The sequence below is a fragment of the Phyllostomus discolor genome, chromosome 11, assembly GCF_004126475.2.
Source record: "Phyllostomus discolor isolate MPI-MPIP mPhyDis1 chromosome 11, mPhyDis1.pri.v3, whole genome shotgun sequence".
NCBI lineage: Eukaryota > Metazoa > Chordata > Mammalia > Chiroptera > Phyllostomidae > Phyllostomus > Phyllostomus discolor.
In genome coordinates, this window is record NC_040913.2 from 69824544 (window position 1) to 69838515 (window position 13972).

General features: G+C 36.5%; 1 protein-coding gene across 5 annotated transcripts in view; it reads left to right on the forward strand.

Moving 5' to 3' along the window:
• KAT6A (lysine acetyltransferase 6A) overlaps positions 1-13972 on the forward strand; it is a 113340-nt gene that overhangs the window by 47032 nt on the left and 52336 nt on the right. For 4 of the 5 annotated variants that reach the window (XM_028526364.2, XM_028526365.2, XM_036011560.1 and 1 more), the window contains 2 exons: positions 9470-9578; positions 13704-13819. In XM_028526364.2, the coding sequence (XP_028382165.1) occupies positions 9470-9578; positions 13704-13819 (225 nt within the window). Of the gene's footprint in view, positions 1-1666; positions 1724-9469; positions 9579-13703; positions 13820-13972 lie in introns of those variants that run through there. The other variant, XM_036011562.1, reaches the window with a different exon arrangement.

Here is a 13972-nt window from a genome sequence, read left to right on the forward strand (position 1 = left end):
GAGGGGTTAGAGCAGCTGAGTGACATGCTCTGACTTACCTTTTAAGAGGTTAACCCTGGTGCTGTGTTTAACAGTGTGGGAAGTCACTTGCTACGAACTTTTTGTTTTATAAGCTGTGGGAACAGATTATATAGCTATGAGAACAGTAAGGTAAGGGCAAGGCTTGGACAGGTATAGAAACAGTAATTATATTGCATATTGCTTCTCTTTACATGGATTTTTAAAATTATGTTAACAATTGTTCTTATTTTATCTTTGTGATAAAAGGTAATTAAAACCATCTTGTAGAGTTTTATTAGGACAATGTTACGAATATCTCTTCATTGCCTGAAATCACCCCAGCACATTTCAGGTTTAGATTTCTGATTTTCAAGCTCATTATAATATTTTGAGAATGAGAAAGATCTGGCGTTGTAATTTTTTAGGCTCTTAACGGTATAGTTAGCCATATTCTAAAATCACACAATTACTGATTAGCAGTGCTATTTGGTCAACAAAGAAAACCTCACAAACCTCACAGATTATGTTGTAACCTAGACAGTTTATTTAAACCACTTTTTTTGCTTGCAGTTCAATTCTCAAATGACTAATCCTCAAAGTACTGTTACTCTTCCCCAGATTACACTGAACCGCACCCCCCCCCCAAATTATCAATTAGTTTTTAAGAATCATGATCATTTGTCAGAAATAGTATTTCTCTGTGGATTCAATTTTATTCTGATATCTGAAAAAAGTTTATAGTTTTTATGTTTGGTCCTGTGATATCAAAGAATAAACATCTTCAGTGTGAAGTGTTTAGGTTAAGGAAATATGGCTGCACTGCGATATGTTGCTGAAAACTATCTGTTTCTATATAATTTCAGTCTGTTTGGATCAGTGACTTAACAAACTGCTTTTCAACCTATTTTATTATCACATTGTAAATATCAAGAGTGTATAAACTTAAAGTTGTCATTACTGGGAATAATCAGCAAATTGTTTTGTGTAGTGAGTAGGCAAGGTCTAAGACTATAGTCATGTGATAAGTACCAGAACAATTGAGTTAAAGTGAATGGCAACACAGTTCCCAAGTAATCAGGCAGCCAGTTTGTCTAGATCACCTACCCCCTACCCCGCTCTAATGAATAGATTTGAATGACCTTCAGTTGTTTTGGATTGGAATAGATAGTATATATAGTAAAATAAAGTCTTGATCAGGTTAAAAAACATTAACAGCAGTAATATTGCAGGGAACCTAATATAGGGACAGTTTTGCTGGAGATTTCTTACGTATGATTTGAAATAGGATTTTATGTCATTAGGAACTTGATTGCCTAGTTCTAGATGATAAAGACATGTGTTTGAAGACAGATAATACAGTTTTAATTTAAGACATTTCCTGTGCTAAAGGATAACAATTTCATTTCTTAAAGTTTCTCTTCTCTTCATCCTCCTATGTTTGCATCCTTAAATATGACCTAATCTATCTCTCAGAAGTAGTTGCAGATTAATTACTTCACTATAGCTAATATGTGTAAATTATGGTAAGTTAGTTTGAATTATGACACTGCTCCCCCTCAGCCCTATAGCTTTTTATTACAATGTAGGCTTCTCCATCTTTTCCATGATTGCCAGTTACATAGGATTCTTTTCATCTGAACCCAACTTTGTTCTTTTTTAAGCAGACTGCTTAAGTAATGTAATGAACTTGATCTGTGAAAGTAGTACCATTAGCCTACCACTAGTAGGTCATTACATTGAATTGTGTCCATATCCTCCTAAGTAGAGTTACTTTTCTATACTCTTGCCACTCTTTTTAAAAGGGGCTGAGAGGTACTCAAGAAGAGTTGATACATTATTTGACCTTTGCAGCTTCTAAGATGATTGTTATTCCTTTATTAAGTAAATTCTTTTGATAATAAGTTCTTCCCATCTACTAATACCACAATCTCTGCTTTTTTTTGGTACGGGGGTTGGGGGGGGGCTGTCATTTACCAATACGCTTTTCTTTAAAACTTTAGAAAAATTGGAAAAGTCATTATTTTTGTTGACTTAACACATTCGTAAGATTCTTTTACAATCATGTTTTCCCAGCTTTTTGACTTCCTAACTTTATTGTCTTCAACTTGACTCTCCTCTGCACTCAACTAGAATGTGAATTATGAAAGTGGACCTTGGTTTGCCTTTTCACCACTGAACCCTCAAGTGTCTAGAATAGTGCTTACTGAATATTAAAGAGTCCATGCACATTTGCCATTTGAGCTTTTTAATTAGCTGAAACTTTATAGTTAGGAAATTATGAACTCTGAAGTTCCTTTGCTGCCCACAATCCCCATTTCTCCCACTTTTCCAATTCTTCTACTTCCTGCTGGACCTTTATTTACGATTCATCAGTATTTCCATGGTACCAAAGCTTCTTACACTTTCAGTTTGTCAGCCTCTTCTGCTTATGATGCCCTTAACTTTGTGGCCAACCATTTTAGAAATATTTGCATTCTCGTGGACCTTTCCCTTTAGTTTACCTTGGCAGTCTGTAGTTCTCTGATTTTGTCAGTCCAAGATTTCAGAGGTGTTAAGAAAACTTGTGTAACCATTTTTATTGGAAGTAATACAGATAGATTCTTTCAGATCTTGACTTTGTGGTTAGGGTTGATTGACAGTTTTCTTTTCCAGTACTAATTGATTTCCTATCACCTTACATTTAGAGGCTTCCAGACTTTTTCTGCTCTCTGTAGATGCCCAAACCTATCTACTTTTCTTTAAGCAAGTGACATTGCCTTCTATTTTAGTGAAAACATAGAGGCCATTCTGCAGAGACTCCAACTTTTCTCTTGTGTTTTGAATTTATTCTCTGTGTTAATACATACTTTCTGATTCTTTCTTTCATGAGGAATGTGTATCCACTTTCCATTTTGATAGGAGAGTGGTTTTTGTTAACTCCATTCTTGGACCTAGCCAATCTCACCTCTCAATTTTCTCAGTCAGTTATCACTTTCTCCTGGTCTATCTAACCAACCCCTTGCCCCACTTTTAGCAGGGGATTTTACTTCTTAGTTTCCAGAAATAATGAAGATATCAGAAGTTAGCACCCTCGACTTTTCCCTGTTTATGCTTTCCATCTACAAAGAGTATGCATCTATATCACTATACTGTTAAGGCTAGTCCCTTTACCCATGCTTTAAATACTATACTGCCAAGACCAGTCCCTTTACCCATGCTTCATAATTTATCCTCTTTTGAGAAGGGGGGTGGTAGGAGTAGCAAAAGGTCAAGGGGGTCATATATACGGTAATAGAAGATGATTTGACTTTGGGTGGTAGTCACACAATGCAATATTGAAGGCCATGTATCATAGAAATGTACATTTGAAACCAATATAATCTTATTAACCAGTGTCACCCCAATACATTTAATTAAAAAAATCATCCTTGAAAAAAATAAAATTGAAAAAGAACTCAACAAACTCACAGTTATTACTCTGAGTAATTACTGTATTACTGTCATTTTAGTTCAGTTGTTAATAACTGTGAGTTTGTTGTCAAAAACTTTAAGGAGGATAGTTCATCCTCTTTAAACCAGTGTTACCCAATAGACCTTTTTGTAATGGTGGAATTGTTCTGTATTCGTATGTTTAATACTGTAGCCATTAACCACATGTGACTCTTGGACATTTGAAATGTAGCTAGTGTGACAGGAATTAATTTAACTTAATTTTATATTAAATTTAACCAGTTAGGTCTTGTAGTGCCTACTGAATTGAACAGTGCATCTCTAAACCTTACTCCATACGTTCCTGTTATTTCTTGTTTCGTGAATCTCTGACCATGTGTTGTCTCTTCCATATTTTAAATAGATTTAGTCTTTCTCATCTTAAATACTTTGAACACATCAAAACTGTTTGCCTTTTTTTTAAAAAAAACTATCTCCTGTTTGGTCTCTGTCCCTTCATGGCATTCTGTTGGTTTCTGAGTTTAGTTTTTATGTTGTCACTGAAAAGGATGTACTCTTAGTAAGGTTTCCAATTATTTCTCAATTGTAGAAGCCACTAGATACTTTATCTTCCCAACATTATTGATTCCTCTGCTTCTTGAAATCCTTGTGTTTTCACTTCTCTTGGTTCTGTTTTCTTTCAGACTGGTCCTTTCTGGTCTCCTTACTCACCCCACCCCCTGCTCCTTGTTTCTAAATGTTAATATTCCTCTGTCTCAGACTTCATCTCACTTCTCCACTCCCCTCCACTTACTCTCACTCCACCTTTTCATTGGATGCTAGCAGTTATCACCTGCACCTTGATGTCTTTTAAATCTGCCTCTAGTCTATTCTCTATCCTAAGTCCCAAACTCCTGTGTCCAAATCATCATTGGTATTTCTGATAGAATATATTCCAAAGGTGCCACACTATAGATGTTTACTAATTTAAATTTAACTTTCTAACTAAAATATATATAAAGGAAGGTATACAGATTGTAAGTCTATACCTTAATTATTAATTATTACCTAATTAACAGATATGAAACCACCATCCAGGTCAAGAAAAAGAATGTTACCAGCACCTCACAAGTCTTTTTCTAATTCACTACCTCTTCCTTTCTCCCTAAAGTAACAACTATCCTGACTTATAACAATGCAGAACTATTTTTGAACTTTATGTAAATAAACTGATACAGTGTACAGGGGTGGGCAGTTTGTATGGGAGATAATATAATAAGTAATAAATAACAAGAATAAACTGTTCCACATATTCACAACTGTAAACCCACCCTGTATATTCCTTTGTATCTGTTCTTTTGTTCATTATTTTTTAAGTATATTTTATTGATTATGCTATTATAATTGTCCCATTTTTCCTCTTCCCTTTATCCCCCTCTGCCCTACACCCTCCCTCCAGCAGTACCCCTTAGTGCATGTCCATGGGTCGTACATAAAAATTCTTCGTACATATGGCTTCTCCATTCCCTATACTATTCTTAACTCCCCCCGTCTATTGTACCTACCATATATGCTTCTTATTCCCTGTACCTTTTCCCCCTTCCCCTCTCCACTGAGAACCTTCCATGTGATTTCCATTTCTGTGATTCTGTTCTTGTTCTAATTGCTTTGTTTTTGTTTTAGTTCAGTTGTTAATAACTGTGAGTTTGTTGTCATTTTACTGTTCATAGTTTTGATCTTCTTTTTCTTAGATAAGTTCCTTTAACATTTCATATAATAAGGGCTTGGTGATGATGAACTCCTTTAACCTGACCTTATCTGGGAAGCATTTTATCTGCCCTTCTATTCTAAATAATAGCTTTGCTGGATAAAGCAATCTTGGATGTAGGTCCTTGCCTTTCATGACTTGGAATACTTCTTTCCAGCCTGTAAGGTTTCTTTTGAGAAATCAGCTGATAGTCTTATGGGCACTCCCTTGCAGGTAACTCTTCTCTTGCTACTTTTAAGATTCTCTCTCCTTCTCTTTAATCTTGGATAATGTAATTATGATGTGTCTTAGCGTGTTTCTACTTGAGTCCACCTTCTTTGGGACTCTCTGAGCTTCCTGGAATTGCTTCCTTTGCCAGACTGGGGAAGTTCTCCATTTTTTCAAGTAAGTTTTCAATTTCTTGCTCTTCCTCTTCTCCTTCTGGCACCCCTATGATTCAGATATTAGAACATTTAAAGTTGTCCCATAGGTTCCTAAGCCTCTCCTCAATTTTTTGAATTGCTTCTTCATTCTGTTCCAGCTCTATTTCTTCCTCCTTTTCCAAATCTTTGATTAAGACCTGGTTTCCTTCCCATCACTATTGGTTCCCTGTATATCTTTCTTTATTTCACTTTGTATAGCCTTCACTTCTTCGTTTTGTGTCCACACTTAATCATTTCTGTGAGCATCCTGATTACCAATGTTTTTGAACTGTGTGCATCTGATAGGTTGACTGTCTCCTTTTCACTTAGTTCTTTTTCTGGAGTTTTGATTTGTTCTTTCATCAGGGCCATATTTCTTTGTCTTGGTGCACCTGTTACGTTGTAAGGGAGCCTTAGGTATTTGCCAGGGTGGAGTAACCCACTTTGTTGCTCAGTCACTTCCTCCACTACTCACAAGCAAATTGGGTCCTTTTAGTGTTTGTTCATTCCTGGGCAAATGGGCATGTGTATGTTTTAGGTCCCTTTGGGCCCCTCCAGCGGACTCTCCTGTGAGACTGGACCCAGTTTCTCCTGCTGCTGCAACCCCTACAGATTTTTACAGCCAGAGGTTTTGAAGCTTTGTTTCCCAGTTCTGGAATCACTGGTTGTGTGGTCTCTCTCACTCCCCAGTTGTTCCTCCTGGCTTATCTGCATGCAAATGTGGTACCACCTGGTCTGCCAGCCACCGACTTGCCGTGCATCATCCCCGGCTCCCCCTACCCCACTGCTGGTCTCTCCCCCACCTACTAGCCTGGAAGGATGTTTCTTCTTTAACTCCTTTGTTGTTGGATTTCTATATAATTCTATTTTTTGGCAGTTCTGGTTGTTTTTTTTGTTTTTTGTTTTTAAATCAGTGGCGATCCTTCTTCTGGTTGTGAGAGAAAACAAAGCATATCTAACTATGCCTCTATCTTGGCAGGAACTCTGTTCACTATTGTTTGTGGTGTTCATCCATGTTATTCACTGTAATTTATTTTCATTACTGTTTTGTATTCTATTGTATGGTTATAGCACAATTTATTTATGTGTGCAACCATTGCTAGTTATTTGGGCAAATCTTGTTTGAGTAAATTTTGTTATGAATAATGCTGCTCTGATCGTTTTTATGTATGATTTATTGTTTATGTATGTAGGTACTTCATTTGGGTATGTAGCTAGGAGTAAAAGTGCTGGATCATATGGTATGCCTATGTTTGATTTTCATAGATAATGTTATATAGTTTTCAGAGTGGTTTCTTTCAATATATATTCCAGTTAGCAGAGTGTAAGATAGTTCTTGCTGTTTTACCTTCTTATCAACACTGTTGTCAGTCTTCAAAATTTTAACCATTCTTAAAGATCTACTTCTTTGATGGCTAATGAGGTTGAGTGTCTTTTCTTATGTTTATTGGCAGTTTATGTATTACTCATGTATTTGCTGTTGTGAATTACTAGTGGAAGTCATTCGCCTACTTTTCTCTTGAGTTGTCTTTCTCCTTAATGATATATAAGAATTTAAATGTTCTGGATATGAGTCATTTGTTAAATATGTGTTAATATCTTTGTGACGTGCCTTTTCATGTCTTTGATGATGTCTTTTTAAGTTTTCCATCTTCCTTACTGTGCTCCCCATCCCACATAGCCATCAGATTCTGCCAGTTCTGTCTTTTAAATATCTCTTATGTCTCTTCCCCATTCCTTTTGTCAGTGCCTTAATACAAGCCCTCATTACTCATGGCCAGGATCATAGATCATATTCCTTCTAATCCATTTTCAGTTGCTTTGTAGAGTGACTTTTCTAAAATTTAAATCTTGCTCATATCATTTTCTGCTTAAAATCATCTCATGGTATATAGCATAAAGGTCAAACCTCAAGAGCTTGCTTCTGCCTTTTCTCTAGGCCTTGTTTTAGAGTTTACTTAATGTTTCTCCTCCAGGATGAAGCCTTTCCTGACTTCACTCCCTGGTTCTTTTCCATGTGCTTTTTAAAAGAAAGAAATGTGATGATCTTTACCACAGCCACAATTGTTCAGACAACTTCCACCTGTTTATTTCGAAATCTCTTGGCTCAGCAGTACTATTAGTGTGCTTGTGTGGGACTTTCTATGTTGATGTATACCACTCAGCTTTCTCACAGATCTATTTCTTTTTCAGCCTCTTCCCTCTGCCAGTCACTTACATATTGGTGTTCAGACCTTGGCCCTCTTATTTCCACCTATTCTCTATGGGTGAACTCATCAACTCTGATGGTCTTAATGCCATTTTGTATGTATATGACTTCTAGATTTTTATGTCCAGAGTTTCCCTTGAACTCCAGATATCTATATTATAATGTCCATGCGTATTGCTACATGGATACTCCATAGGCATTTAAAGCTCAGTAAGCTTAAAATGCCCAAACCAAGCTCTTCTCCCCAACCCCCCAAATCCGATTCTCTGTTTTTTTGAACATCCCCGTCAGATGAGCCTGCCTATCAAATACTTCCAGAACAACTTAAGCCTGGGAAACCTTTCCCCTACTTGATCACTTGCTTCCCCCTGCTTGATGACTTCCCTCTTTGTTTCCCATTTTAATACTTCTGCCAAACATTTTATTCCAGACCCCGCCCCCCCGCCAGTAGACTAAAAGCACCTTGAGGCTTTATACTGCTGTTCTGCACAATGCCTAGCATAAATAGTTGCCTGAGAGTGCTTCCAAACTAAACATACCTGAAATCAAATTTATCTCTTTGCTTCCCTCCTAATTTTTTTAAGATGACTTACCTTTCACAGTTGATAGTATTACCATCTTTTTAGTTAAGTTAGTCATGTGTAATTCATTTCTTTTTCTGTTACTTCTGCTAGTAGTTGGCTTCTAAGTCCATGGCTTTTCTTTCTATTTCATTTACTTAGTTTTCATCAGGTTTTTATCTTCTCTTCACCAGACTGTTATAACCACTATTTAACATTCTACCTGTCTTTAGGTTTTCTCCCATATGTCTTTGATATTGCTACTGGAATTATTTTTCTTAAGTACAGGTGATCATCTCTTGGTTTAGTAACTTTCTGCCGTTCTTTTCCTGCAGGATAAAGTCCAACTTATTTACATAAATTCAGTGGCAGTCTCCACAAAGTGATCTAGAGTGTCCCCAAGCTTATCACAGAAACCATATCCTTAAGCACTGGCCTTAGCAGACTGCACACCTGAGTTAATCTCATTTATACTACCTGTATTGCCTTTTTCTCCATCTTAGGGGTGAGGATAGAGAAGATAGTGCTGGAGACAGAGGAATGTGGAAACCTAGGTTTAAACCTGCTTTTAACAATTATTATCTAATGTCCTTGGAATAGCTTCTTAAGACTCAATAGCATAGTATATGCCATTGGTACACATTGTCTTCTTCCTCTTCCGACCCTTCTCCAATTCACAGTTAGAATTTATCTTTCTCATTCGTACAGAGAGCACAACTGTTTCTCTCTTATAGCACTTAATGTCTTCTGCCTTATATAATGTTTATTTTTATATATCTTACTTTTCTCTATACATGCTTTTTAAGGACTGATATTGTGATTTATTATACTTAGTTCAGTTGAATTTTTCAACCTTAGGTGAAGGATTTGCTCTGTTTAATCTGTACTATGTCATTTAGTTTCTAAGTGACTGGGATATGATTTGGAAGATGATTTTTTTGGACCAAGGACTACAAAGACCAGTTTGTAAAAACTCACCTACTTAGTTGGAAAATTAGGAGAGTGATGCATTTGTCCTAACGTTACATGTAACTCTTTTAGGAATTTAAAACTATAATTTTATTGTCTTTAGATCAATACTAAGAAAAAATACTATTGTCTGAGTGATTGTTTTTCTTTACAGCCGGTTGCTGAACCAATTCCCATCTGTAGTTTCTGTCTTGGTACAAAAGAACAAAACCGAGAAAAGAAGCCAGAGGAACTCATCTCCTGCGCTGACTGTGGCAACAGTGGTATGTGATCCCTCTGTTTTTTCTAACACATGCCATCAGGCAAGAGGGAAGTATATTTTACTAAGTTTGTATTTTTGATCACATTTTAATTTGATCCTGGTTTTAGTTAACCTAGATGAGCTTCTAGACAAGGGAGGGATTTAAGTGTGTAGTTGAAATATTTTATTCAGTTAATTTAATTCAGATCTCAGGGATTTTTAAAAATAAAATGCTTTCCATAGACTTCTCCCCCGTTGATCTTCATATTTCACTATCAAACATCTGTTCAAATTATAGCAATCAGTTGGAAGTTATTGCTTTTTTTTTTTAACATGATCACTACTTATCTTTCTTGATTTATGCCTCAGGCTGAATAGAACCAGGATGATAACAGATTTGTTTTCTTGATAGAAACTTACATATGTCACATTGGGAAATAGAGTGTTGACACTGCATTTTAGTGAGCTGTGTGAAATTCTGGGCTTTAAATTCTGCAGAGAGTCTTCTAGTTTGTCAATTCCAGAGGTACTCTTGGACTACGTTTTAAGAATTTAAAAGACTTTGCAGGAAGGCAAAAATCAGCATTATCTTTGATCATTGGCTTAATTTTTAGTGTTTTATATTTGTTTCAGAAATCAGAAAACACACTAGATACTTCAAGAGGAAGGGAATTTAATGGTACAACTAGGTATTTGTGAAATTGTTGGAAGGGCTGAAAGAGGAAAGCTCTAGGCTAGGCTTTAAGGACTGATTCTTGGGACACTGCAGAATTGCCCCACCAAAGGAATCACTATATCTGCCTCCACTTGAAAGAAGTGGAAGTGGAGGCTACTGTGGAACCATTGAGTTTTGTAGTTGGATATGGAAATGCTGAATTTGGCTATCATCACAACCGCCTCTGTGTAGCCATGAAGGCGAGGAGTAGATTGGCATTTTCCTGACTCTGCTTATCATTAAAAAACAGTCAGTATGAAAAGGAAGATGGTCTTTGTTTCATTTCTGCCTTTCAAAAATCATTAAAATATATTCAGTTAGTAGAATTTTGCTTATATCTAAAGCCTAGCCACAAAAGAGTCAAGGAAGTATAGTTTCTAGCTTTTCAGTTTTTGTGAATAAGAAGGCATTAGAAGAAGGTGAGACTATATGTTACATAGTAGGTGATCATACACAGCATAGTATCACAAACCAAAATGCATTCTGGATGGATTTCACAGTTAAATATAAACCATAATATATAAGGTTAAAGTGTAGTAATATGCCATATAATGCAATGATTGCCAAACTGTATTTTAGTAATGGAACCCTTCAGAAATCTTATGGGAACCAAATATGTGAAACAGATAAACATGTATCTGCTGCAGGTGAGGTGGGAATGAAGTGGGGCTCAATGGGGGTGGTGTGTTACAGCCCTGCCTTCTGCAAAGCGTTATATATTTGAGGTGGTCTCTGAGTTTGTGTAAGATAGGGAAGAATGCAGTTTGGAAAGTTATTGTAGAGGAAACTTTTAAAGAATTAGTAGAATAATGTTAGTTATCTATTGCTGTAGAAAAAAAATTACTCCAAACTTAGAAGCTAAAAGTAATAATAAATTTTTTTAAAAAATTTCATGTTATTTTTGTGAGTCAAGAATTTGGGCATGGCTTACCTGGGTGGTTTTGACTTGAGACCTTTGATGAGTGTGGTCATCAGGATTTCAGCTAGGCTTCAGTCGTCTGAAGGCTTCCTTGATGAATCACTTAACTGGCTCTCAAGTTAATGCTGCCTGTTAACAGGAAGCTTTGCCTCATGGACCTCTTCATAGGCTACATACATGTCCATAACATGACAACTGGATTCTCCCAAACAAGTGTCTAAGAGAGAGAGGGCAAGGTGGAATCTGCAGTATCTTTTCTAACCTTGCCTTAGAAATCACACTGTCATTTCAGCAGTATCCCGTTGGTTACACAGATTGGCCATATTCATTGTGCGAATGAACTAGAAAAGGATGTGAACGGACATTTCTTGCCAGAGGCAAGAATGATTGGAGGGCGGTTTGGTCCTGGCTGTCCCACTAACCAAAGACTAAGAGTATGGACATAGTCAGATATATGGAATTTGATTTTTTTTTCCAAATTGAGAACTAAACTGTCCAAGTTTTTTTTAGAAAAGCAAGAATTGTTTGGGGAAAATAATTGCATTAAATATGGCAAAGACTCAAAAGCTTTAAAGTATAAAGAGTATGTTTACATTTCTAAGCATGAAGTCCAAGGGTCAGAGCCTATGAACAGTTTATATAGAGAGAAAGTTAATAGTTGAGCATATAAAAACATTTTATCAAACAATAATAATAGGAGTGCCCACCAAAGCCACAGTGAAGTGTCAATTCATAGCTGTTATAAAACCTGAATTACAGGAGAGCCCACACCTAGAGCTGATGAAGCTGTGGTAAGACCTTCGTGCTTTGCGGGCAGCACTGGATACGTCACAGGGTGTGGAGTGAGCCTGGGCAGTGCAGTTTCACTTTTCAGGCAAAAAAAAAAATACTTATTTCATTTTGTTTACTATCCCCACTTTCAGATGTTTGTCATAAGGTATTAATGTAAAAGAAGGAAAGACTGTAAACATGAAATAATTTATTTTAGTATTCTAACTTTTGTGGGTAGTAGTTTAATAAGTATTTAAGGAAATTGGTCAGGTAGGTTATAGTTTGTGAACACAGTGGAATATAATCCGTTTAAGGAATACAAATAGAAAGTTTACTTGAATAAAATAATGAGGAAAAGCAAAACAAAACTCTGTATAGCCTATAATTAAAACCATGAAAGTGCTTTTAGCTAGTGTAAAAAGGAAAAGTAGAATGTGAAAATGGCTATTCTAGGATGATAGGATTTTTTATGTCTCTTCTCCCACTTTCTTTTAATGTTAGTGATATTTTGATGATACACTTCTTACCACCTCATGGAAGAGACTGTTATTTGGGCATAGAAAAAGATGAGAGAAAATAATTCAACTAGGCTTTGTCTCACCAGTAATAATAATAACAACAACAGCAACCACCACCACCACCAGATTTTAGAGGAGAGAGACAAATCTTTCCAGAGTTGAGGGCAAATTGGCTACTCTGAATTTTTTAAAACTACTTTTATTTTAGTCCTGGCCGGCGTAGCTCAGTGGACTGAGCTCAGGCTGCGAACCAAAGCATCGCAGGTTTGATTCCCAGTTAGGGCACATGCCTGGGTTGCAGGCCACGGCCCCCAGCAACCGCACATTGATGTTTCTCTCTCTCTCTTTCTCCTTCCCTTCCCTCTCTAAAAATAAGTAAATAAAAAAAAAACTTTTATTTTATTTTAGAGAGAGGGTTGGGGGTGGGAGGAGAGAAAGAGACATCGAACATCTGCCTTCTGCACACGCCCCAACTGGGGATCAAACCTGCAATCTAGGTAGGTGCCTTGAGCAAGAGTCGAACTGAGGACCTTTCTGAGTACAGGACTGTGCCCCAACCAGCTGAGCCACTCTGGCAGGCCTCTACCCTAACTTTTTGAGAATCAAATTGATACTGACTCGTAGAAGAGGAAAGTGTTTTTTCTGTGATTGTTCCGTTCACAGTAGAAATACTGCTTATGTTTTAGTTTTAGCCTGAGTGCCTTAAACCATGAGCAACAAGTTCACTTTAAATTATGTGATTTTTATTATATATATTTTTAGTTACAAAAGTAACACATGTTACTGTAAAAAAACTGAGAGCACAGAAGGGTATACAATGAAATATAAAATCCTTCAAAGTGTTTATAGCTCCATATCCTAGCATATTATAATTGTATAGTTTTTGCATATTCTTTTAGAAGTGGCCTGGGTATATTATGTATTCATAAACATACAAGCATGTGCATACACGTAATGCTTTAATGTAGGCTTAATAAAAATTTGGAGTTTGTCAAGTTTTTAATAGTCAACCTTGTGGGGTGTGCACTAAATCCTGTTTAGTGTTAATAAAACTGAATTGGAATATAGTAAATCTTAATGAGGCATGTATGACAAGCTTCCAGGAACATCCTTTTTTCTTTGATATATGTTTTAATTTAAGGTATTGACTTTTTCTACATTATTCCTTTAATACAATTACAAAATGATGGATCATTTCTGTTTTGAATTTTTCTCTCTTTTTAGGTCACCCATCCTGTTTAAAGTTTTCCCCTGAACTAACGGTTAGAGTGAAGGCCTTACGGTGGCAGTGCATCGAGTGTAAAACCTGCAGCTCCTGTCGAGATCAGGGCAAAAATGCAGTGAGTGTCCCCACCTTCCGAAGTGAATATCTCCTTTAGACCTAGAATGTACAACTGGCATGACCCTGTTAGTATGTTTGACTATTTTTCTAGTTACTCAATCCAGCGAAATTTAGAACAGTATCCTCTTCAAATCATGTATTATTTGTTTAG